Genomic DNA, 27,594 nt, shown 5'->3' with positions numbered 1-27,594 from the left:
ACGTGTGATTTAGAAGCTGGTTTTAGTATTAGTGCCAGCTGCCAGTTCTGTCGGAGTTTAAATCAGCGCAGGACGTTCGGTGCAGTGCCACTTAAACTATACTTGCGGGCTCAGCTCGCTTGTGTACATTACCGTATCAACTAAACTGGATTCAGTTGTTTATTCTTTGCTTTCTACAACATTGGCAACATGGCAGTGGACTTGGCATTGCCTCACTCGCGACTACAGCAACAAACGACCGTGGAACGTCACACGCAACCTCCCCACGAGGCACGTGCTCAGGTTGAAGCGTCTTCCACTTGCATCAATATGTCCATTTCGCCAAATGGGGGTTCTCCATCGTCTTCGTTTTTCATTCGCGATATTCTAAGCGAACCACGCAACTACAGAACGGACTGCATGCAGATGTTGGACTCCTCGGCTTCACCACGAGCTGCAGATTCTCCGGATTTTGAAGAGAGCGTGACTTTTCACGAATCGCAGAACTTTTCGGCAAAGAGTGGCGATGGCACGAAGAAAACCTCGGAAGAAGAAGCCGATGATGAAAAGATGGACGGAAACGAAGATGAGGAGCAAGATACTGGTAAGTCTCTTGAAATTGGGTATTCGTAATTTAAAATTTTCAAACTATTCTGGCCAAATTAAAACAAATTGAAGATACAATCTGTTTAAAGAAGGAATTCATTTAAACGTATCAGGAGAAGAGCCAAAGTTAATTTTAAAATGTGAAAATTTTTACCGATTCTAAAGAGTTGGAACTTAGTTATCCTTGACCCAGAAACGCAGTGGTTACTACAGCTTGTGATGCCTTCCCCTCTCTCTCCCTCCATATACACACTTTGCATGAAGACGTATATATAAATAAACTTCATAGCTGAACTATGATTTAGTATGATTTTTATAAAAGAAAATTGCATTAATGAAATTTAAATTTATTTGCTGAAATATACGACCCACTCTGCTAGTTCTAAGTTAATTCATAGAGTTAATTAATTTAATAAATGTTAATAATTTAAACACAAATTTATTCTAACCATTTTTAAGACAGAACTTTTAACCGGAGGAAAAACTATAAACGTTTACAAGTTTTAGAAAATATGACTATTCAGAAATTAAAATATAAACATATGGAAAAGACTTATTAACAGTGAAAAAAATATGAATATATTTCTAGCATAATTTAAGATGAATTAGATCAATCAAGTCGGTAAGCTCTAGTTAACTGATTGGAGAACAATTTAATAAGCAGAAATATATAATTTAAATCAAAGGTTTTTGACATGGTTGAGCAAGAGAAATCTCTCTTGTCAATCATATCACAAACCTTCGATTTCAACTATAGTTTTCCACTTATTAAATATTCCCAATATTAGGGGTTTTTCCAACTCAACGGTTGAGAACTAAAAATGCAAGTACATCAGTTTTTGGATTTACCATGCTTCGTGTACATGACGAGATTTATGACAGTTATGGGAAATTAAGAACACGCGCTTAAAAATTAATCACATGATAACTCGGAACTGAAAAGATAAGATGGCTTAAAGTTACGAACTCGATACTATGGTAATCCGAAACAGCTTAATTATCACCGATGTTCTTCTTTTCCAATAGATTTGGCCTAATAAGTTTATATTTACAATGGACGAATTTTCAGTATTTTTGTTGAATCCATTAAAAATACTGAAGACCGTAACTGTGGTCTGGTACCGATGACTGACCCAGAGTTTTATGGTGGAAGTCGATCCTGAAAACCGCAGATAAGATGTAGAAAATAACCTTAACCTACTCCACCTTGTCTGTAATATGGTCTATTCAAGAATATTATGGTTTTTGGAAAGAGGCAGAAAATGCCAAGAAAATTACCCAACTGTCTGGTTTGACAACTCAATAAATGAGGCTGTTAGACAATTTAACACGCTTATATCGGGAGGAAGGGAGGGGAGATTGAAATCTAAACATATAACACCAACTTTATAGTTGGCTTCTTACTCTGGCCTGATATTTTCCACCTGTATTTCTACTAGTTATCCATCTGCAATGTAGAACTAATAGAATAGAGGTGACAAACGTTTTCTGATTGTAAACAGTGCTCGGTATATTTCTATAAACACTGATCATTAAATAAATACCTGCCCTATATTTGTGTAGAATAGTAGGCCATGGCCGTGAGCTTTAATCTGGAGAGTATAAACACGTTATCCTACAGGATATGACGTGCCAGTTATAGAGTAACACAGATGCAGGCATTGGCCGCTGTTGTTCCCAGAGGGAAGGTGTGGGAAGAAGATAAGCAGGAATTATAACCGATTCCTTAAAACAATATACACGTCTAAATTTGGCGTTAAATTTATCACTTCCCCGATCAGGTATTCAGTTAAGACACGTTAACGGACAATATGATGAGGTGAGAGGGGGGTTGAAAACTCTTAGATCTTTCGATCAACATGTTCTCATCCATACAGTCGACATCCTACTATTAGTAACAACAATGCGATCCTCCCCCACTTTTCCTTCGCTATTAACCATTTCCGTGGGAACCCCGAGAGCATGTAGTTCCTGACCGATTAGTGTGAGCAACTCCAGCGCCACCTTCCGGTCACGAATTATTTTGATTGTCAAGCGACATGTTTGTTCCTTTCACCGTTAGACCTTATCTAGGTTCGCAACGTGACACGCAAAGGTATGCACTTCGAGCTTTATGTGCGCACGCTTGCCGACACGAAAGTTCGCACGCTCCGTCGTCCGTCACGCTATAAGTGACACCATAAATGACCACTTTTACGAACCTTACGCCCTCTTGCGTTTTTACCTGTTAGAAAGATCAAAGACCTCCCCTCTCTCTCTCTCTCTCTCTTTCAATCTCGCGTGTGAGCAGCGCAGCTTAATTTACTCCATTGGCCCAAACAAACATATTCGGATAAGTTCTAGAACAGCAGTTAGTGTGTTATGCTTCTGTTATGCCAACTATTGTTCATTTATTTCTATTTATTTAATTTTATTCAGTCACTCCTAAATCCTGTCTCTATAGGTGACTGTCTGTTAGGCACCCGAGTTTCCTCGATTTATGTATCCCAGAAATCCTTCACCGACACAATGCAAAAACCTTCTGTAACGCATCCTTCCCCCTTCCCCTTTTCTATTAGCTATTGCTCTCTCCTCCTGTCTGTCCCCTCATTATTATACGCATTCGTATTTTGCCTGCTGCTATTATTGCAGTCCCAAAGGTAGTCTGCCGCTGTTTCATTGACCGGCTGCATTCATGGAAATATTCATCCCTGCCCCTTCTCTGTCTACCCCCCATTGGGTCTTACGCAACTGTTAAGTGTCGACAAGCAATATGTAAAGACAAAGGCCACGTTTTTCAAACTTAACCTGCCCTCGAGCGTAACAACTCCACTTCCCCCCCGAGTCTACCCTCCCTTCTTCCTTCTCTCCGCTAAGCACCTGTCGCAAGGTGTGAGGGAACCTTCACCATCATCAGAGGTGTCGAACCTCCTCGTAGTTGGCACGCTACTCATGTACATAATGGACCCTTAATTGCGGTGTTTCCCTTTCATTGTTTAACCAGTTTACTTGCTGGGTATGAGACTAATTAGATTTAACGCTTTTAAGTAAAGAAAAAATAAAAACGAGCAGATTTGGACATACATGCCCGGTATAAACGTGACGTCAGCCGCGGGCAGCTCTTTTTTTTTTTTTTTTTTCCTTGGAATTGCGACTGTTGCATGACCTCATTAGCGAATAGGCCTCATGCTGATGACGGACGTGGGAAAATCGATTCGGTGCTCGCCAGAAGAGAAATGGTGCTAATTGAAGTTTAATAACAGGTTGGACGAGCCTAATTGGTGCTTATGATCAACAGTGTACCCTTGTCAGCATTCTACAGAACCGCTATGACACCCTTATTATTGCTATTATTAAACAATATACAGTAAATCTTAAGTGATGGGGGAACACTGAAACGATGATCCCTAATAGGAAACCCTTTACCGTTTAGACTGCGTACACAATTATTACGGTTGTGCTAACCATAAGCCCTTAAGGCCAACTTATTGTTCATTACTTGGATCCATCAACAAATTGCCTTCGACTGGTTTCCGAATATACAAAAATAATTTGGATAATAATTCTCTCGTGTTAACACCACATAACTAAGCAATAAAAAAGATGTTTTCTGTCCAACCACAGAACAATAACTTTTTAGTGAAATTTGGAATATAGTGAAGTTTCGTGGGGCTAACATGAGAGAATTATTATCCAAAACGCCAAAAATTTTACATTTATTTCTTAGAAATCAAACCGATATTCCTGTTTTTCTGGGGGAAAGAAAACTTTGGCGTTTTTTTCGTCTGAATCATTTTGTACCCGGACCAAAAGCGAGTTGGTGCCAAAATAAACTCGGCAATAATAAATTTCTTTTTCTAATGGAAGATGAAGCTGTGTTTGTATCCCAAATTAATTCCTCGGATCCACCACTCCACGATACTATAGCGCTAGATTGATCCAGCAATTATTTTAATAAAGTTTCATCCAGCTTTTATTCCAAGGAGGGATGTGATTAGTGCTTTTAATCGATTCATCAGAATAAAAAACATACCTAAGACGTTGAGAATCTCGATATAACATAAATCAATTCTGTGAATCATGACCTCCTTATATTATAAACTATGATCATATGATGTTGGTGAAGCTGTAATATCATGGGTAGAAGTTATCTTCAAGACAGACCAAGTATTTGGTAGTTAAAAATCAGCTGCTTTGTCCGGTTCTAGAGTCCTTTAGTATTCTAGGTCTTCTACCTTTCACGCCTTATATTAATATACTTAATAATAAAGTTTTAATAATAAAGATTTAAAGCATAAATGTACAAAATGTCATAGATATTCTTTAAAATCAAGTAATCAGTGAATGCTACACTAAATCCTCAAAAATTGCGTCGTAGCCTGTATGAAAAGGTAAAAGAAGCAGGTATACACTGAAGTACAAGCTTGAAAACATTTCCATTTCCAGGACTGTCAAGAATGTCTTGAGTTACCGTCGAGTCCATTAAGTCATTCTGTAAACGTATGCAACATTAGAAACTCGGCAGACAGAATGTTAGGCTCATTAGAGAGCAATCATGCATGTATCCAAATTCACATCAGACAGGGCATTTTTACTGTACTCATCATTGGAAATACCTATTTAAAATCAGCTGTTTGTAATCCTCATATCACCACACTAGCAGAAGATGCTGAAAAGTCTGAAAGAAGATTCACGAAATACTTATGTTACAGGAACAAATTGAATCCAAGAATATACGATATCTCGCAGTGCCGGCCGGCCCAATGAAGGGAAAAACAAAAATTTCTGGAAACAGTGGAATGTGGGTAGTGTCACTAAACTGAGAGTAAGAACAGTGGTCTCCTCAGTGGGCCGGCCGGCACTGCGAGATATCGTATATTCTTGGATTCAATTTGTTCCTGTAACATAAGTACTCTTAGATCTTTCGATCAACATGTTCTCATCCATACAGTCGACATCCTACTATTAGTAACAACAATGCGATCCTCCCCCACTTTTCCTTCGCTATTAATGGAGATATGGACGATATCTGTCCAGACGATACAATCATATGAGGGTGGAAGGGAATTTCATGTAACTTGACTTCTTCGAGGATGACTCCAAAAGAACTCGTAGACAATGAGTTTCTAACGGACTAATAATACCTAATTATTTTCTTTAATTTTTAGTTTTCTGTAAATTTTCTTATGTTTAATATTTGCTCAATTTCTGTATAATTGCAATCATGATATTTCATATTATATTATGGTCCATGGAACGATCACAGGTTTCCATTTCCTCGAAAGGGAAGTCTCTAGAATAGAAAGTTACAAACATACCTATTGCCATCCTACGACTACAAATATTAGCTTATGTCATAGTCAGTTATATATAAAAATTAAAATTTATTGTAACCTTTGTGGGCTCTTCGTAATTCAGTGCCTGTGATTCTCGAGTTCATAGATCAGATATACATGAATATCCATATTTACAGTAGCCTGTGCAATTATTAAGCCCTTGTGAGTACACCAGGTGGAAAAGACCAGAGTTCGATTCCTGTCAATGACCCGAAGAATTTTAATGTCTTTTTCACGACGTATTCGTCAGTCTCAGGCAAGAGTAGTACGATGTTTTCTCCCGGAAACTCTGGATTTTCGTCAAGCAAACATAAAATCGACAAAAGAACACAGGCAATTTACAGAAATATTTATATACGGCACAATATGGCCTACGTTGCTGATTCGCCTAAAACGCTACAACAACTAGCAATTAGCTACATAATATATACTAGATCGGTTAGTAGAAGATGAGGCAGGTGTTGGTACTTCGTGTTTGAGGTAAATTTGTCAAAATGTGAACAGATTTTTGGACACCGTTGAGCATCTACAACGGGAAGAGGTTTTATTCACAGTCCCTTTCAAAGGTACCGTCGAGAAAACCTTAGTACTCAGTTAGTTGGTCTAACACAGTACTAAGGCGGTGAAAGCACAAATATTATTTTTTTATGTGAATTCGAGCACCCGATGATGTGTATGTTCCTTGGTTTTGCAGACCCAAGTTACTTAGCTGCCACTTAGCCTTAATTTAAAAGCACACTACCCATTAAATTCGTGGTTCATTCACCAATTGGACAGCAAGAAATATTTGCCATTTTTCAATTTACATACCAGACATCAGTCACAATAAAAGTAAATTAACAACAACAGCCACCAAGAAAAAGACCGATCTCTTAAAAAGCACACAAGAAGGAAGTTACAAACTTCCCTAAGAAATGAGCTTGGTGGTGGCGTAAATAAATTACAAGGCGATGACCTCGAACACTTTGAAAGCACCGTCAGTTTCTCATGTGATTCTCATTGCTGATGCTTAGAATAAGTTAATTTTTGTCCTCTTTACGCCAGGCAGACAAATGGATGGCAAAAGATAGCGGTGTGATTTTAAGAAAAAGAAAATATAATAATCCGTTGTGGGTCTTTGAACTGGCCTCGATGTTTGTCGCCATTGTTCTTGCACAGAAAGAAGTATTTAATGTGCCTATTTAATGGTCAACTTCCTCAGGTAATAGCAATAATACGCCTACAAGGATGGTATTTTATTATTAGTTTTATTTTTTATGCGGTTTCGGATAGCAGGACTTTTGTGCGGATGACGCCTTTGCCTTTATCTTCTGTGTCGCAACCCCTTTTCCCTGTATTAGCATACAAATATAGTTTAAGTTACTCAAGCAGAAAACAGAGGACTCAAAAGAATCTTGTTTACTACAAAAACTGCTGTTTTTTTCTATTCTAGAAGGCTTTTTTCAATCGCAATTTCAGGATTTGTTCAAGATTATTATTTTATTTTTTTCAGTTTGACTGTGTTCATGGAAATGTGGACGTTAAAGGATTATTAGCAATGGAATTTTGAAAAACCCATTATATTTTTTATTGTTCTTAACAATACCCCATTTAAGGACTATAACAACAATACATGATCTAGATTTGGGACCACAGAGGAAGAGTTGTCTTCTAGATTAATAGTAATGAAACTTTTCTACCAAATGAAATCGTGCACTCAATGAAAATGACATTTACCTTCTCTTAATTGCTAAAAACCTATCCTGGAGAGAAAATGTGAGAGAAACACGAAGGCTTACAAGGTTGGCTGCACACGTCAATAGCCCGAATAAGTTATACTTTGTCAATGAACCTGTAAAGAAAAGAAAATAATGGTAGGAAGAAAGAAGCGAGTTAAGAGGATATATATAGAGTTTATATAGATAAATGTCCGATTATATTGCAGAAGCACATTTTGTGGTACTGTGCTTATCTGACAAGTGTCTGAAATTTGGTACAAGCACCGTATTATAAATATTATGTTTGCTTTGTTCTCAATATCAGCGCAAATATATTTTACGTAGAATTTTTATTATTACCAACTCCACAAAAAGACCACATTTCTTTCTAGTTTTCAAACTTATCAAATTTTAAAACATCTTATAAGTTTTAAGATGTTTTAACGTTTAAAACATCTTAAACATTCTTGACAATAAGCTTTTGAGTGACCCAAAATTCCTACCGAATAATGAGGTCTATGTCTGTCTACCCGCAACTTCCAGGAAGAAATTAAGCTCATTGCAAGTTTTATAAGTTCCAGCTATGTCACGAATTAATAATAAAATTCAGATCACGATTCAATATAATACTCGCTATTGGCAGTTGTGTATTCAACGGTTTTTCTCATCCTGGAAACATCTGCCAGGTGTTTCAGTCACATCAACTCTACTCAGTCAAAGCATTTGCGCCCTTTTACAAAAACCATCCCGATGAGCACATTATAGAAAATATCAGATATCAAAGTTTCACAAATCACCATATGATCGAAACATAAGAGGCATTTTTCATATTCTTTCTTGTAGAACTGACCCCGTTTTAAAGAAGCCATAACTCCTCTCGCTAGCCATCTGCCTCCCAACGTTACCACGTTTGGCAGGTAGATGGGGGGAAAATTAAACAATGAATATTCTCTTGAATCGATAAGAAGTTCCGATAGCATATACTTCACTTTAATTAAAGCTGAAGCCTTGTTGAATTATAAAAATTTATTTTAAGGTACTTTGTTGGAAAAACAAACCCTGAAACAATCATGAAATCAAGACGATTCATTCTTTTATTTAATTATTTTTACTTTATTTCCGTATATAATGGAGATGATTCAACTGACTAAGTAGAGTTAATCCAACTTCAATTTTAAGTTCTTTACTGTGCCACCACTATTCAATTGATCGTCAACTATCACACAACATATGGTTCGTATTACAGGCCGTTTTTTAATGTCTGTGGTCATATGGTTCAAATAAGCCTAACATTCCACTAAATAATAAATTAAGCAAGTAAATGATGGTGGACATTACCCAAATAATCTTCCGTTATTGCGAAAAATAATGGTTCAAGTTAACCAAACCAACTAGTTATCTACTCTTTGAAATTTTGGTCAAAAAATGATAGCCTCGATATAACAGAGAAGATATATGTTGTCTTTAAAAGGGAAGAAATCTAGAAGTGATCCTTATCAGAGTTAGTAGGCAAAATGAAATGTTGTTTTAGATCTTGATATCTTAGAATTTATGGCGATGGACAATTGAAGATGTTATGCAAAAGATTTGTTTGTGAATCGTAGATTTCCCTTTGAGTAAGACGTAGCAGAAAAGTAGAAGTATTACTGTCGATTGTGATAGCTACCTGCTCTGTAAAAGTTACACTCGCATCTAAACTGACCTACTATAGGTCAAAAATATGAGCAGAATGCGGATACGTCTTATAATTATCTTCAAGAATTCAGAATTAAGCAACCATTTCACAGTGGGTAGCCTTTAGTCCAGAAATTTACATAGGGAATGGGATGACGACCCACTTTAACACACCCTGAAAGAGCAAATAGCCTTCCTATCCCACTGAATTGTAAAAAAATGGATTTTCTTAACTAAAACCTGTCTATAGGATTCGTAGTTCACAGATGTATACTGCATAAAAACAGTCACGAAAGTAACTTGTACGGTGTGATAACTCAATACACATTTAACCCCTTATTTCACATGTGATAAACAGAGCTGAAAAGTGGTTTCCATGGCGAAAAGCAAAACAAAACAAAACTATGGACTGAACATCCTCGAAAAAATTATTTAGGAGAAATTGCTCCTACATCTACATTTCTGGCAATCTCATTTGCTGTATAAAATAAAATGAGGAAAGTAAGCCGCAATTAACCCAGAAAAGTCACAAATGTCCTTCATCACTGCTGTAATTACAAGTTTGTTTAATAGGAGACAAATCACCAATTCATTTATTCTGTTTGGATTATTCAGAATTGGCACATACGCAGTAGTACCGCGCTGATTTAACACTCCAACGCCCATACAGGTCCATACAATTTGTAGCCAACAGGATGTAACGCGAATTAGTTTCAGCATGTATTCTGGTTACAAATGAATGAAACCCTCAATTATATTCATTACGACACGTCTTAAATGGACAATGAAGCTTAACCCCAAGATGAGTCAAAGTATTATAGAGAGTAACTATAGATTAAGATAATTAATAGAGTTAGAAACACGCCACAAAGAGTGGAGGGAGTAAAAACTAGAACGCTGAGATAAATAGAAAGTGGATACCGAACTGGAAGTATTGATATTATTTTAAATGTACAACATCCTGATGAACAAAGGAAAGTTGTTCCATTTTTGCAGTGATATTCTGGTAACAGAAGAAAGAATTCATTTAGTTAAACCAAAGAACACAATAAAAAGTGTTTATAGTAGAAGCGTTCTTTTAAATAACGTTGACAGCCACTTCAGGATCAAAGAAATGGTTATATTGATTAAATGAGCAAATCTCTCTCTCGTCCTAATTTTTGATCTTCGTCTTTAAGAAGGCGAAGAAAATAAGTAAAACTGTTGCCAAATTCAACATTTTTCGAAATACCCTCTTTGTTGAGTTAAATATTCTTGAAATTTGCAATTCTCTCGATACCACTGGGTCGACTGATCATGGGAACGTTAGTCCGTGCTAACTTCCTCGAGAACAAAAATAACAAAATCTCTAATAATAAAAGGGAACAAAAACAAATGGGAAATCTTCGAATTCTGTTGGAAGACTTTCTATTCAATATGTCACCAGAGATGTGGTATAAGCACGACAGAGCACCTGTTCAGTATTATGAAAGACGGCCAATGTCCTGTGTGAACTTTAAATGAAAAGTAACAAGTTATTTTCCTAAGAGTAAAAAGTCCAATAGATTTTTATTTGTGATACAGCAACTTGTGATTTCAGCTCAATCAGCTTATTTGAGTGATTATTTGATTAGTAATATTTAAAACTTCAACTCAACAAGAAGACGAGTTGGACACCTGAGATTGTATCTGTCCCAATATGAATGTACCGTCAACAATTTAGTGTGTCTCAAAAACATGTTCCCATGATTTTGAGACACGTGGGAACATTTTTCCCATCCAACTCAATTGGTCTCTACAATGCACTCGCTATAGATCCCTCACAAATTTTGCAAAGAGAACAGGTACAGGAAACACGCACTCATGAACGCTTACTAATTCATTGTGATAATAGCGCAGCAACCACTGCCGGTGTTGGACAATAACGAAGTAACCGCGATGACCAGTTTATCATAATAAAGTGGTATCCTCCAGCCAAACTTCCATTAGGAATACTGCAACACGCCTTGCATCCTCAAAAGAAATAACTGATAGCAGAGAGTATATTTTATGGTCATTCTATAAAACTGTATGCAGTTCCGGCCTGAATTTGTAAATACGTTTATAATCAGTAAATAAGTATTGAAGATATCCCGGAGTTAGTCATAAATATCTGTAAATAATTATACAAGTTTTCATCAGTCAATTGTAATCTTTACCTGAACGTATCTTCTTCTGTCAAAATAGGAATGTTACATCAAACCTCCCGTTAATTAATATTTTGAATGGATATGCGAATGTCAGTGAGACAGATGCATTTTAACGAAGTTTTATGCTCGAATTGAGAGCATTTCTTTTTTGCGCACCTCCCGGTACAATACATGGTACAGTATACTGTACCTGAAGGGTTCGATACAATGCATGTAACACGCGTGAGAAAAATTATAACAGTTGTCAGATTTCTAGAGGTCCGATTTAAATAAATTTAGGAAGGCTCCACAAATCTTTCTAAACGGCCCAAATATAAATTTCAAGAAAATCTATCTACTGGAAGTGGTGTTATTACATGAGTACCGAAATAATAATTATTATAATTGCTGGATTTGTATGGGTTGCATCTAAAGGACACAAAAACAGCTGGAACCAGAAAAATGTAAATAGACTCCATTTCGGATGCTTCGTTTTTAGATATTATCTCGATTGAACTTACATCTACAGCGGCCTCCTGGACAGTTGGGTCTTGCTTGATCTATACCAGGATATGACAATCAACTTAAACTTTAAGTGGGTGAACAGTTAAATCAGTTAAATTCACCCCAAAATAGTTCAGGGATACCTTTAAGTACTCGAGAACTACGTAGGGATAAATATTCCAGCTTGAAAAAATTGTCCTAACCTACTACCACAAACTAAAACTATAAATCGTTTGAAACTTAACTACAAATCAACCTTGGTTGCAGAAACAACCTTTTTTTGCTGGAAATTATTTATTTAACGTACTGTACATACTAATTTTAAAAGGCAAACGTATGTTTCGGTACCAGGTAATGTATTTCAGCTTTGGAGAAAATTACCTCGCGTGATTCATTGCATGTTCACTCCACCAGCAAGATAACAATTGCTAAAATGAAGTCTATTGTTGATAACTAACATGTCCGGTTTTGTGACAAAATTACTTACTTCAGAAGCTTTTTCTATAGAATATAACCTAAAGAACATGTTTGTTGAATCGTTTATTTAACTTGACATTTGTATGACAGCGTCCAATCGTAAAACTAACACGTCGGTAGCTTTGTCACGAATTGGTAATATTATGAAAAGAAGTACATACAAATTGGTTTCTGATGATATGGAACAAACTGTGTTAGAAAATGCGGGTTATTTCATTGTGTGACACCAACCCGCTTTGTCAGCCGTGCGGCAATGACGTCATTCTCCGTTGTGCGAATTTAAGAACAACTGGAAAGTGACCAGGTGTGCGTTGCTCACTGAGACGGGTTGGCAGGGGAAAATCGGGGGAGGAGGGAAGCAATTTCTAATCATGTGCACGCGTTCCGTTTCCTGCCCATGGAATCAAAGGCAAGGGCTGTTTGTGCACCTTCAGCTGGTAAGAATGGTTCGATCCGACAGGAAATGTAGTACAGTTTATTTAGAACCAATTTTCATATTTCACTATTGACAAACTAGGCAGGTTTAGACTTCTTTGTATCTTCTGAATGTGTGGAGGATTGGTATGTTCAAAGATTCCGCAAAATTGCTCATTGTTATGTACAATACCACGCTTGTTACCACTGGAATATAATGCATAACTGTAAGAGGCAGGGGCGTATCCATTTACGTCAAGTGGCTCTCAGGGAAAGCGTGTTAGAGGTATAGTAATCGAAATCACATCTATGTCCCCCCCCCCTTGTGTTCTATGTTCTTTCGTGTTTCTTTTTTCCACGAGTACCGTTCGAGGCTGCATACCCAGCTGAAGTAGCGCTCAAGAAATAGATGTCATCGTTCATTTTAATTATAACAATTAGAAGATTGTTTGCTATGACGTGCCAATAACTATTATCTGATCACTTATTATCCAAGTTTCCAAGTGAGCACATGCATTTACTCCTTAAGGCGGGTGTCCGTGGTAGTATAATGGTTTCACTTCTTTGGAGAGGTCTGGGTTCGAATCCCATAGGACACGGGTGGCCAACGAGTCGATCGCGGATTTAATTTCGGTCGATCACGACGAATTATAAATAGTCATCCCTCGATTTGTGCACCTTGTGCAATTAAGTTTTTGAGATGGTAGATCGCGGCACATTTTGAAGGAAAAAAGTAAATTGCATCGCAAATTAAGGTGGCCACTCCTGCCACAGGAGATACAAGAATTCTCGAAAGCCTCTTCTCAATCGTTGCTATTTTTAGCCGATCACAGGCACGGGGGACCATATGAATTCTTCTGATATGCATCTTCTTCGTGTTTTTCAACCAGCACAAAAGGAAAATCGGCTCTTGAACACCCACTTATACAGACATAATACACGCAGTGCAATATGGCCTTAGATGTTAATACGCTATAAAAATAACAAAAACTTTTGGGCTGCCACTCTTTGACACGCTTTATGTGAGAGTGGCTGGAAATGCTGAAGTCATCTGTATACAGGGCAGTGGGAGGGATGTGCTGTGTTACGAATTTATAATTTTGGAAGGTTATCCCTCAGAGCTACGTTATCTACGTCGCTTTAGTATACCATACCGCCATGGTATGACATAACTTTCTAATAAATGTGTCTGTCTGTTTCAAGCTGACGCTTTAAGGCGTGTAATACCATTGACTGGTCAAAAGCTAAGTTAAGCCTGCAATAAAGTAAAAGCTGTAATTAACAATATTTACTTTAAATAACAGTATCGTTTCCAACATCTGATATAGAATACTTTATAAGGTGAGGAGAAGATGAAAATACACTCTAAATATATACACACACACATCTCATAGTATGCTGATAGTGGCCCCCAAAGTAGCACATACGCAAACAGAAAAAAACAAAGGTACAACCACTCTTTCCACTGGATTGTCGTCTCGGAGCAAAAAACAGAAACCAGTCTTTAATTAAGACTTTGCACCGTTCCCTCCTTGTAGCGGTTTTTTTTTGCAACCGAATTGAGACTCAAAAAGAAGAGTAGAATGCCCTTTGCTTTTAAAGAAAAGGGACGATTTCTTTTCGCTGTTCCCAGCGAAAGCCCAAGGGATTGTCGTCTCGAAGTCTCTTGCTAATAGTTTCCAAGAATTTTATTTCGAAGAATCTTCTCTCCTCACTGTGATCAATGTCACGTCTTTTTTTTTTCTTTGTGTCCTATTCCAATTTCTTCTGCCGTAGAAAGCCAGGGCCAACATTTCATCTAACTTCGAAGTAACAGCGTGATCTTTATTAGGATTACGTTCATTTTACGTTTTCCACTTTCCCACGTAACAATGACAATTCAGAAGGGATTAGGATTATGAAATGAAACCAGTTTGGACACAGATTTCAGCGATGTGGCCTTTTGTGGGAAGACAGAATTTATGGCATTCTCACACTGATTACGAGAATTGCATCATTATTTGTATAAATGGGACAATCTGTGACTATGATTTAAATTGACTTTTCCTAATTCGTATTGAGACGACCAAAATCTTTGTTAAAAAATAAATAAACGAACAAAACTCGAAACAAAGTAGTGGTGGTGGTAGCTTGTGTGGTTAAAGGTGTTAATTTTGAAGATAGTGAGGGGGGGGGGGAATAATTGGTATTTCTCATGTGCGGAATATATATATCCCACACATTTCTAACTATAAGATAGGAATTTGGGCCAACCTATGTACCATGAATTATAATAACATAATTCATGCAATTATAATATCTAAATCAATAAAGAGAACCCTTAATAAAGCTTCCAAGTTGTCAGCGTGTCTGAACAGGACTTCATCAACATTCACGCCTATTTCCAATTTCGTACTTGTGGCTTTCCGTTAGCATATCAATGGCTTCATTACTGCCAGAACGGAAAGGATCAGATAGCTTCCTGCCACCTACCGATTGAAAAAAATCGTAACCTACTTTTTTTGAGGGCAAATTCACGCGTTGACTGCTACTCCTACCTCACTGTAGAATTCCAAAGAGATTAGCATGGCGAAATAAAGCTTCTAACGACAACTTTTGGGTCAGCGTTGGTTCAAAGCAAACAGTAGAGCATTCTCGCAGTCTAACCACGAGGCCTGAATGCCCGAATTCAGCTGTCCACCTCCTGATAACATAATATCTCATTCTATGAATGTTCCTAACAGATGGTTCCTTCTTAATCTGAGAAGATATTCGAATTCCGTGTGCATCAATATCCAGTCAGCAAAAACAAAGCGGGCTTCAATACGCAGAAAATACACAAGTAGTATCCCAATACACTACGAACGTAGTGGAATACTACTTGGGCTTTATAGGTATTGTAGTATCATTCTGATAGTAGGATAGAGTAGTCAATTGGAAGTACGCTCCAATCCGCTTGATGATACGAATACGTTTAAATTCTTGTAGTAAAACATCTTGTACTAGAAAATTTTATGTTTTAAATTACTGCAGCCAAGTTAGTATGAAAGTTCAAAACAGTAAGGAGAATTTTAAAAACAAAAACTTCTGCGCAAAATTGTTTTGAACAACTGTCATGTAATTCTTCACCAAAGAAAACAATGTTGCAAATTTCATCATAAAGCGGTTACTCATAGTGTGACGAAAAACTTCTAGAAACAGTGTATAACTTTACCCCCCCACACACAAAATGTGTAGGGGAGTCCTTGAGCAAGTGAAACAGGTTCACGGTTCCACTTGCTCAGCTTTTCAATGCGTCCGAAAGAAAACCGGCTCCCGACTAATTCTCTGTGACGTAAGATACATACGATCACCCCCTCACTCACACTTCTCTTGTGCACACAAATTTAGCTGCCATGTAACAGGTTTCCCACGATGTCGCCATCTGTAAATAATCGAGGTGAACGAGTAACGGGTCAAAACTTATGCGCTCTGCTTAATAGAGTCGTGAGTGAAAAAATGAGACACCGATGGCTCAATAAGAAAATGAAAGTGTATTTGTGGCAACAATCCCTTAATGAATACCTTGAGTGGACGTCGGTGTCATTCACCCGATTCATACGGAACATTAATAAGGAAAATTGAAATAATGGCTGCCACACGTGAAAACTCTTTTGACATTGGTCTAACATTTGTGAAGATAGAGCTCCAGAATTATTTTTGGTCCCATCCAGGATTTAAAATCGCCCATGCAGAATTCAATTTCTGAGCAGTCTTTTTGAATTATAAATTTAGCATCTATAGATAACGTACTTAACTAATATTTCAAAAAGACTGCTCAGCAATTGAATTCTGTATGGATGATTTTAAATCCTGGGTGGGACAAAGGACTAATTCTGGAACTCTATCTTCACAAATGTTAGACCAATGTCAAAAGAGCTTTCACGTGTAGCAGCCATTATTTCAATTTTCCTTATTAATGTTCCGCGTGAGTCAGGAATCATAATACTGAAGTAATATATTAAGATATATAAACGCTTCTAAGATGACTTACAGAAGGTTGATCAGCGGTATTTAGCTCTTAAGAATTATTTCAGATGTGATCCAAAAAGCTTTAAAAACAATGTTCACTTGAAAAAAAAATCTTCTCTATTTTGTTCTTGGTCTCTAAGTAATCTAATTGGCGTCAGAGATAGTCTCAGACTGCTAAAATGTCAGCTTTAGGGTACCTTCCCCCAGATTCTCTCATCGTTTTCAGTAAACGCGTGAGGAAGCAAATTCTTTGTCAAAAGGTGTCTGTCACTTGTAGTTTTCGGTAACTGTTATTTGATGAATGTTTTCCATGGCCTTTAGCCACGCCGCTACGCATATTTCTACTGACCCGAATCTGCTGAACATACGATACATCATTCCACCAAGTCATGTTTATTCCTTCCAACGATCGCATGCTCCATCTGTTTACACAAGGGAACAGCTGATGGAGGGGGAAAAGGGAAGGAAAGGATAGCGTTGAATCCTCCCACGACTTCGACCAACCCTTACAATGTAATTTAGCTCCGTGCCGCTTTCCAACCTATGATCAGTGGCTGACGGTACTGAAGTGGCACCTCCGGCGACACACCTAACTTCCAGCATTTTACGACGGAGCTCATTTCGTGCACCTCTGAAATTCTTATCTCCCCCACTCCCCTTTTTTCCCACCTCCACCTCCGTCCGTCGCTTTTCATCCGTTCGTGCCGACCGACGCCCGTTTTAAGACCACCGCGATTGACTCGTCTGGCTGGTCTGCTGGACCCTGTAATCAGAAGCAAAGGGACGGCGCCGATGACGGCCACTCTGACGGGTTTTTAGACTGCTACCGTTTACCGGATGAAAGGGTTAGGGTAATGGGAATACAACCGGCAGTAAGACCAAAACATTGTCTGAAAATAAATCCTCCTGCTGGATCAGACGAGAAATGACCGTGTTATCACTGTACATGACTCTTGCCGACATCTAATGATTAGGGTGGGATATTTAAACGGAAAAAAAGTAAATAAAAAAGAGGGGAACGCTCCTGAAAATTACATGAACTGCCGTAAGGTGGCGTAACTGGAGATATGCGAAAACTATTTGTGGATATACAATAAATGAAAGGACAGAGTGTGTAATACCAACTTAAAACTTTTGTTCAAAGATCACCGTTTCAAAAGCACACTATTTATATGAAATACTGTACTGTACACAATTTTAATAATTAACATTTTTTAGAAATACGGGACAGTAAATATAACTTACCTTGAACTTGTACGTAGTTTTATTTCTGCGTTTAATATTTAACCTATTATTTTTTCGGGCATTGATATGAAGATTGAACTTTAGGGCAATAGAAAATGTATGTATTTAGGTTGCACTTAAATCTAATTAAATTAAATTAGGTTACTAATTCTAAGACTTTTTTTTGTTTTCTTCTGAAAAATCAGTGAACCGTTTTCGAGTTGAGCAAGTTTTTTGGGGGGAAAAAAGAGATTAGTAGGAGTGCACGAATTCCTGTTAGAGATCACATCATCCGCTACCTTCCCAATTGGATTTGAGCATAATAATACGACAATGTGGAAGTTTAGCAAAGAGTGTGAAACTGGATCAGCCACATTTTATAATTTTTTTTTTTTAATCTAACTCTCACACAGCCTTATTCATAATATGATGGTTATTCAGTGTCACTCAATTTTCACATGTATTAACCCAATACATTTTAAGCATAAGTGAATTTTGAAAAACAATTCCTTGTTTTGAAATTTTTCTCCGAAATCTATACATCATTATTGATAAGAGAAGTCGAGGATCTGGAAGCCAAACCTTGCTATATTTCCATTATAGCGGAAGTTTATTCAGAACAAAACTTTATACAAAGAGTTGCACTCAAATACGATCTCTGTCCAATCGTGTTTTTTTTAATTAAAATTTTCTACTGAGTAAAGGTCCTGTTGCACTGCAGTTTCATAACATAGTGCTTCAGTCCTCAGAGCGTAAAATGTTTCGAATTCCTCGTAAAATTAGCAGATTTAATACGAGTCAGATTCTGTCTTCATGTATTTCTTTTATTCTTTATTTTCTCCTACTTTATCTAACACCCCCTCTTCACCTAACCATCGTACTCCATGAGATGTATATTGGCTTTTCCGTCACTATGTAATATCCAGCCTCATCTTCTTTTAGCCATGTCCTAAATTAATTTTTTCCACCATTGTGCAAACATTTTCATACTCTTCATATCTGATTCCATCTAAATCAAGCACACCATCATCATTTGATATTTTTCCCATGCACTGCTGTTGTACTCAGCTCTGTTTCATTTCATCTGAAAGGCAATTTTTTCTTCTTGTATTCTGCTGAGTCGTAAAAAAGACTAATGTATACAGTGCGTTACATTTCAGGGATGTTAGCATAGTAATGATTCATGATTATAATAAAAAACAATTCTTGTCACTTTCATGCAGTTTTTATTCAGGAGCATAACTGTCCCACCCTCCGTCCTTTACTATCTCTCACGAAAACATTCATCGAAATGAAATTCATGATCAGTAGTATGATGTCTGTCAGCCCAACTATATTATTTGATTTGATCAAAAACTCAAATTCGTTTAATTTCTTTTTTACAATATTACGGGCATTATTATTCAGGAAAATTAATTTTCTGTTTTATTGCTTTTTAATAAGCCCTTATAATTACATAAAAATGTTTTTGTGTGTGATCTTCGATTGCTGGTGGATTTTGCTTCCATTGCCATTTCTCTTTCAATATTTTTGATAATTAATAGTTGCGCACAAGAACTGTCAGAGAGTGTACAAATGCAATTTTGTCCCATGCCAGACTTGAGTCGTTTTCTTTTCTAATAGTTTCCCTGAACCCTTAATAACTCCTCAATGACATCAGAAAAAAAACCTCTTGCACTTTAACTTAAAGAGTTTAAGTTAATATGGTCTTCTTTACGAAGAAATTCCGTCTATCGACTAAGGCCAGCCACTGAGAAAAATATCCCCCATAAGCTTTGCAGAGTACCTCAAAGGCTCAAGTTAATCCACAAAGCTTTGATAATAAAATCCCTCCTTCCCTGTCTTGGTAGAACTGCAGACACAAGAACATTTTTCCTATCTTGCGAGACTTTTTCAATATAAATTCTTAACCTTTGTTTTAGCTTTAATTCATTAATCCTACATGTATTATCATGCACCCACTAGGAAAATTAGGAACCATTACCATGTACCCACTAGAACCATTCACTGTAACATCATCAAGTTTTGCACCAATTAGATATAATACTCTCGTTCTATGCCGTCCGTCTTTCCAAGAAGAAAACTTTTCGTCCCCTCTTTCTCTCAATTGGATCCCCAGTTAAATCTATGTATGGAACCAAAGCACTTTTTTATTGCTTGAATTTAGGGCCGAATTTGCAAGTACGTCGCCTGACATTGCATCAGACACTTGAGTTCGTGACAAGACTCCAGCATGAATTTAATCTAGGCCATTAACTGACTTCCCTAAAGAGTATCCTCTCTGTATACTATTTCAAAAGATCAATTAACCAGTACAACATTAAAAAAATCTTTACTGTGGATGATATCGTAAGACAGAGGGCATGAGCAAGAACGCGTTTCACATTCGAAGTAACAAACCGCAGAGATTTAAAGTGTGATTAATTGTAAGTAAAAGTGGTGAGCTGCCGGAAGAACAATGAAGCTGTAAACATCTCATGCCAGTTGGTGTTTTCCCGGTGGGTGCACAAATAAGAAACAGTTTCCTTCTTCTGAATTTCGCGATAAGAAATAGCATGTTTACCACTGTGTTTATTAATTGGAGGCCTGATCGTATCTCAATTTTTCCAAATCCTAAAGACACTCCAAATTTACTTCTAGTTATTTCCATATAAAAAATCATGCAGTTCTCAAAAATCTCAAAATGTATTCAACTTATAATAATGCATTTTATTAAAATTATGCGCTGTATTATTATATTTAATAATGTACGAGCGATTAGAAAAACAATTAATTGTAATTTTATTTTTAGATAACATGTCGCCACCGGGGAGCGCAAGAAGCACGCCTACAGAAACCAGCTGCGCATATTCCCTGCAGCTGAAGAAGCAAAGGAAAGCCAGAACAGCTTTCACTGACCACCAACTACAGACGTTAGAGAAGAGCTTTGAACGTCAGAAATATCTCAGCGTCCAGGACAGGATGGAATTAGCGTCCAAATTGAACCTCACAGATACTCAAGTGAAAACCTGGTACCAGAACAGGAGGTAATTATGAATAGTATTGTAGATCGTGGCTTAAACCTTTATTATTTATATTTTAAAAGGTAAATAAATTCTGTTTTTACTCCAGAAGGCTACATATCTATCTCCACAGGAATTTACGAGAGAGAGAATTTAAGTCTTGTACATTTTTTCTTGAATTCTTAATGGAATGTAGTAACTATGCCACTTTGTTTTTCTATTTGAAAGGATCTGGTTTCGATTCCAGTTCCTAGAAAACTGACATATCCTTGATAGAACTTCTCCCGAGCTTGTTCAAGGAAACCTACTTTTGATTAGAGGCGTAAGATTTTATCATCTTTGGACTTGGCGCTTATTCAACATAAATTTTTCCATGGGAAACATTTTTCAATCAAAATGGGAAAAATTCCTTAATGGTAATCTTAAACTACCCACGCCTATATCTATTGATAGGTTAAGATATCCACGGTATATAATACCGGGGATATCTTAAAAGTTGCAAACATTGTGTACTTTGGACAGATTTTTGCAGATTTTTAATTTACAGGAAATGCATATATCCTTCAACACTGGTGTTCAAAGAAAGTGCATCACCTGGGAATTTCACATTTCTAACCCTTTTTCGCCATGGTATGTTACATTAATGACTAGCATCACAAATAGAAATATAAACAAAAGATGTTTATTAACAGTTAAGGCAAAGCTAAGTAAATTTGACAGGTGCTCTCAAAATATTCCAAAATGAGCATTTGCAACCTTTATACAACAGTTTTGGTAAACACGACAATTTTGGCTGAAATGTTATCAGAAGCCCTCAGTTTGCTTCAGTTTATCATTTTAAATAAAAACTTCACCAGGTTCAACGTGATATTTAGTTGAACCGTCTCTGGCCCTGATGATGACAGCAGCACACAGTCGAGGCATTGACAAGATCAATTTCTGAAGATAATCAACTGATAGTTCGTGGTTCCAAACACCAATTATTTCCTGAAGTTCACCAAGGGGCTTTGGTTTATTTCTGGCAACTGCACATTACACAGGATGCCAACAGTTCTCTATAGGATTCAGGTTCGACAGGGCTGTTTCCTGGACAGCTAACAGTTGTAATGGACCTTTCTTCCAACCATTTTTTCACTTGTAACAAAACACATTACTTTCGAACTTCTAATGCAGAAATGAATCTAAACTAACTACAGAAGTGCCTATTTACACTTTTCGCTCCCCAGATGACAAGGAGCAGAGTCGTCCTGAAAGATGTAGTTACTTGGCAGGTTGAAATGGTCTCTAATGGCTGGCAGCAATTTGCCTTCCAATATAGCCAGGTATCCATTGGCATTTACGGAACCTTTTATAAACTGCAGGTGATACGAAAAACAACCCCCATATCATTTGGCTGGTAGGGAATTTCACTGTAGACACCATACAGGCTGGATGGTATTCTTCACCACGTCTACGACGAACCGTTTGTCTCCCATCAGAGCCTTGCAGGTTGAATTTCTTCTCATCCGAGAAAATAATTGACTTCCCCTGCTCGGGGGTCGATTTGACATGCTCTTACACCAAATTAATCGGGCCTTTTTCGTTTTTTGTGTGAGGAGGGACTTCTTCTTAGGACGATGGGCTACGAGTCCATTTTTGAAGAGACGTCTTCTGACTGTTACTACACTTGCTACCACTCCTGTACGTTTTTTCCCATTCTCTTTTCAGCTCAGACGAAGAAGCTTTGGGGTTTTTAAGGCATAAGCCCTTCAAAACACGGTCCCGTTTTGGCGTAGAGACTCGTTTGCGCCCGATTTCTTTTTTCCTATCAGCCGAACCAGTATTCTTGAGTTTGGAAAGGAATATACTCACTGTCGACTGATTACAAAACACTATATAAGCAATACGAGGGGAAGAACATCCTTCGTCACGTAAAGCAACAATCGCACTCTTTCTTCTTTGGCGTTAACTGCACGTAACTCGCAATCCTGACACAAGCAAGGAATGACTGCAACTCTTGCAGAAAGTACTTATATGGCTGAAAGTAACAGCTGATGCAATATCACGTCATCACCTAGGCGTGTCAATCTTATCTGATGCAATCTGTAAGAAATATTGCCATATACTTATGTTATTCGGAAGACAATTACAATTTTAAGGGGGTGATGCACTTTCTTTGAACACCAGTGTATAGAGCAGTGGTTTTCAACATTTTTTTTTAATAACGGCACTCCTAAGTAATTTATTTTATTTTGTGACACCCCTACTCAGTTTTCTGCCTGTTAGATCCGATTCTCTCTGTATACAGGGTGTCTCAAAAATATTGGTACCAACGTTTAGGGGAGATAGGTAACATCTAAAGGAATGTGAATCGCACAGGAACCCATAACCGGAAACGTCACCCTAGGTCGGTACACGGTGCTGTTCATCAGTTCGCGAGAGGGAAAATTTCTGCTTTACTCATTCATGCAGTAGTCGCCGCACGAAGAGCATGCATCGATATATGAACTGTGAGCTGGCAGACATGCACCTAGTGTATGGATTAGCAGAGGACAATGGACGAGCCGCTCAAAGAATTTATGAAGATCGCTTCCCAGACAGACATGTACCGGACCACCGTTGTTTGCGCGTGTGCATCAAAATTTGTGCGATTGTGGGTCATTTATAGGTAACAGGAGTAGTGCGGGCAGACCACGTTTGACGCAAACTCCCGCCATGGAAGAAAGTGTGTTGAATGCCGTCCAGAATAATCATACTACCAGCACACGTGCCGTTGCCTCTGCCTTAGGAGTGTCTCGTTGCAGAGGACAGCGTGTCTCACGACGATTCCTTACACCCCTTTCATCTCCAAAGAGTTCAGTTACTGCTCCCCAAGATCATCCTGCACGTGTGACTTTTGCGCAGTGGTTTCTCCAAGAAAGTGTTCAAGACTTGAATTTTCCAGCCTATGTTTTGTTCACGGATGAGGCTTATTTCACTCGGGAAGGTTTATTCAATTAGCACAATGCTCATGTGTGGGCTTACGACAACCCACAAGGTGTGCACCCCCATGCGGCACAACATCGTTTCGCTATAAATGTGTAGGCAGGTATGGTCGGTGACTGCTTAGTCGGCCCATACCTGTTACCATCCCTCCACTAAATATCGGATCTTTCTTGAACAAGTTCCACCAGGGTTACTTGACGATGTTCCAGCAAATGTGAGACGCAACATTTGGTTTCAACATGACGGGGCGCCTGCCCATTATGGAATGTGTGTTCGTCACCATTTGAACAGGCGTTTTGGGCGTCGATGGATTGGCCGTGGTGGACCCGTTGCCTGGTCCCCACGCTCACCTGATTTATCGACCCTTGATTTCTTTCTGTGGTGGGGCCCTCAAATCTATCGTGTATGAATCGCCTGTGGAGACGGAAATGGATCTCGTGGCGAGACTCGTCTGCGCTGCTACTACTGTCAAAGAAACTCCAGGTGTGTTCGACCGTGTCCGCCAATCCATGCTACGTCGGTGTCACGCATGCATCGCGTCTCATGGTGGAACCTTCGAGCATCTGCTGTAACATCATGAAATGCATCCATCTTGTACTCCATTGTTAATATTATGTCAAATAAATGTTTGCCACTGATTACTGTCTTGTGTCATTTCTGCTTCTTGTGCCTCTGCTACTACTTTCCCGTGAAGTTTCCGGTTATAGGTTCCTATGCGATTCACATTCCTTTAAAAAAAAATTTTTTTTGTTTATACTCCGGCATGACAACCAAGTCAGTAGAGTTTACAATAAATCATCAATACAAATATTTATCGTATTTAGTAGTCACGGGCTTGAACCCCGGTCCAATCAAGGAACGCGTGCTATGCAATCTCGCTCCTGACTACTCGGCTGCGTCAGGCCTATATGTTACTTACCTCCCCTAAACGTTTGTACCAATATTTTTGAGACATCCTACGTATATATGTATACAGTATATATATAATATTAAAATATATATATATATTATATGATATTTATTACAATAATATAATTATAAAAATTACATTTCATAATACAAATTATATATATACAGTATATAATAATTTTATTCTTTATATAGAGGTACTAAGTAAACATCAATTATAGATCACCACAAAATTAAAAAGATACTCTACACCTTTTTATAATGAAATGAACATTTAAATTAAAAAAAAAATAATAAGTTTAAGTAATTTAAACCCAAATTACGTGGCACCCCTGGAATGTTGTTCCGGCCCCCTAAGGTGTCGCGGCACCCGTGTTGAAAACCACTGGTATAGAGGAAGGCTGTTTCAGAAATCAGAAGTGGAGGTAAATGAATAAACCCACTTTCTGTGAGTGTGAAATGGAAATATGAATGCATTCTCGCTAGAGGAAGAAAGTTGCCCTGGAAAATATCCATACATTAGGGAAATCAGTAGAAGCCAACTCGTATGTGGCAAATCAATAGTGATCATTTTATGCTACTTCAGCCAGTATAGATTACTGGTGTATACTTGTATTTATTTTTGTAACTGGCTAAAATATTGTGCTTGATACACTGCCTGCCTACTTTATTGGCATCATGGAAGTTTGAGCTATGTGAAGCAATCTATGCAAAAATATGAAACTTAAGATTTCACATGGCAACGTACAAGTTAGTGCAAACGCATCATATTATTACGCAGCAAACTCTGACGCTCTCAGCCTGAGGCTTAAGCCCTTAAAGTGTTCCAGTCTGATTTCACATGGCCTGAGATGTGTGCAGAAAACCACTATAAAGCCTTATGACCCGACTAGCGCTCGAATCAACTCACGCGCAATGAGAAACGAGCAGAATCTCAGGGACAACTTACGATTGTCAGTGCACGTTTATCCGCCCTGCAACAGCAGAAAGGACAGCTTGACTTGTCGAGTGTGGAATGCTAGTGTCATTCGCGTATATAATAAACGGATAAACGCTGAAAAATATTCTTCAACAGGAAGAACCAAAGTCGGAAAAGTAAGGTTTCGTAGCGAGATGTTTCTCAACTAGAGCGGTCTATCAAGTAATCAACTAATCGTTGTTAAGTGATGGAACAATTAACATCTACATTTCAGAAGGAAACAAAGACATCGGCACCCGCATCACACAAAGAACTCTACAAAAGGATTATGAAGCTATCAAGGAAGTCACCACTGATATGAGATGATAAACAGAAAATACAACCGAGTTGGTACCAAGAATGCAAAAGATGCGCAGTCCAGTTAGTCCTGATTTACACTTTTAAAAGTTCACATAGGTAAGAAACCACAAAGCACACTGGAATATCCTGCTTGAATTAATTACCAAAAGAGTATTTTATCCACACTCCTTGTCATTTCTATACTCGGTTTCCTTATAAATGTTATAGAATTTATCCTAAAATATTAAAGCATTCGAACATTTCTTAATAGTTCGATTAACCACTTCCTCCCTCTTTGCAACTCTCCCTCCCTCAACTCCACGGATTCTTTGTATCATTCGGATTTCTGAAGATTAACGTAATAATTTCTTCTTCTGGGATAAGTGAAGTCTTAATAAAAACTGCATTTATCCCAGAAGAAGATAACGAAGATTTCTCTCCATAAATGAAGTAATTTCAGAAACAAAATTGTCATTTATGCACAAGTTATACGTTTGATTATTTCTATTTTTATAATATTAATGAGTAAACCTTATATGAGAAAATTACTAACGAATAGATAGTTGGATTTCTTATTTTTATAGGACAATGCATTCAGCATTAAGAATATTTCTTTCTCTAAACAGAATTAATTATTTGCAGGACCAAGTGGAAGCGACAAACCGCCGTTGGACTTGAATTATTGGCTGAGGTGGGCAGCTATGCAGCCGCACAGCGGATGTTCCCTCCCGTTTCTTCTCCCTATTGGGTCAACCAGTACAACTCACTTCCTTCACACTCATCGTACAGCAGCATTTCGAACAACTACGACATCTATTACAGACACGCAAGTGCCGCCTTACAAAAGACACCTCTCTACAGGATGTATCCACCATCATTCGGAGCAACTTCTAACAACATAGCCGTTCATACTTTGCCTTCATCAACCTCTGTTTCTCTGAACTCCTTGCCAACAGCAGCATCTTCATCTCTAGCGCCATATTATGCGAGGGATCTGAGGTGCTGATATCGTGAAAAGGAATATGACAGGATTTTAGTGTTCAAAATGAAGTATGTGCTCCAAAGACTGCGAGAGATAATTACCTTCGTTCCGGGATGCAGATCGAGAAAATGTGTCAAGATTCTAATCAGCAGTCGATTAGACGTTGTTCTTCGACACGCGGACTGTCAACATCTATTTGCGTGATCTTCAGATAATATTTATTTGCAAACCGCAAGAAAGTGTACAGAGATCTTTGTTTAATAGTGTAAGTGGATTTCATCCATTTTATTCCTTCTGAAATTGTACTATTTTGATGTTTATGATCAAGGTTTTTTTTCCCTACGCGAGTTTGTTTAAATACACAAAGAACAGTAACAGGAAAAGCGTGGCCATTTCATCTTACATGTCTAGAAGCAACATAAAATTATAAATAAATTATTTCAACGCAAATA

General features: G+C 37.8%; 1 protein-coding gene across 1 annotated transcript; it reads left to right on the top strand.

The window, feature by feature from the left end:
- Positions 1–74: 74 nt before the first annotated feature.
- Positions 75–27,282, top strand: LOC150089503 (uncharacterized). The gene is made up of 3 exons (XM_090368628.1): positions 75–583; positions 20,819–21,053; positions 26,803–27,282. Exons 1-3 carry the CDS (start codon positions 190–192, stop codon positions 27,164–27,166), a joined length of 993 nt encoding a protein of 330 aa, XP_090224754.1. The 5' UTR covers positions 75–189; the 3' UTR covers positions 27,167–27,282.
- The last annotated feature ends 312 nt before the right edge of the window (positions 27,283–27,594 follow it).

The sequence above is a fragment of the Mastigoproctus giganteus genome, chromosome 2 (assembly GCF_048544385.1).
Source record: "Mastigoproctus giganteus isolate SK-2022 chromosome 2, ASM4854438v1, whole genome shotgun sequence".
In the NCBI taxonomy this organism is placed as follows: domain Eukaryota; kingdom Metazoa; phylum Arthropoda; class Arachnida; order Uropygi; family Thelyphonidae; genus Mastigoproctus; species Mastigoproctus giganteus.
Note: the sequence above shows the minus strand (reverse complement) of the source record. Positions and strands in the feature narration are given on the sequence as shown.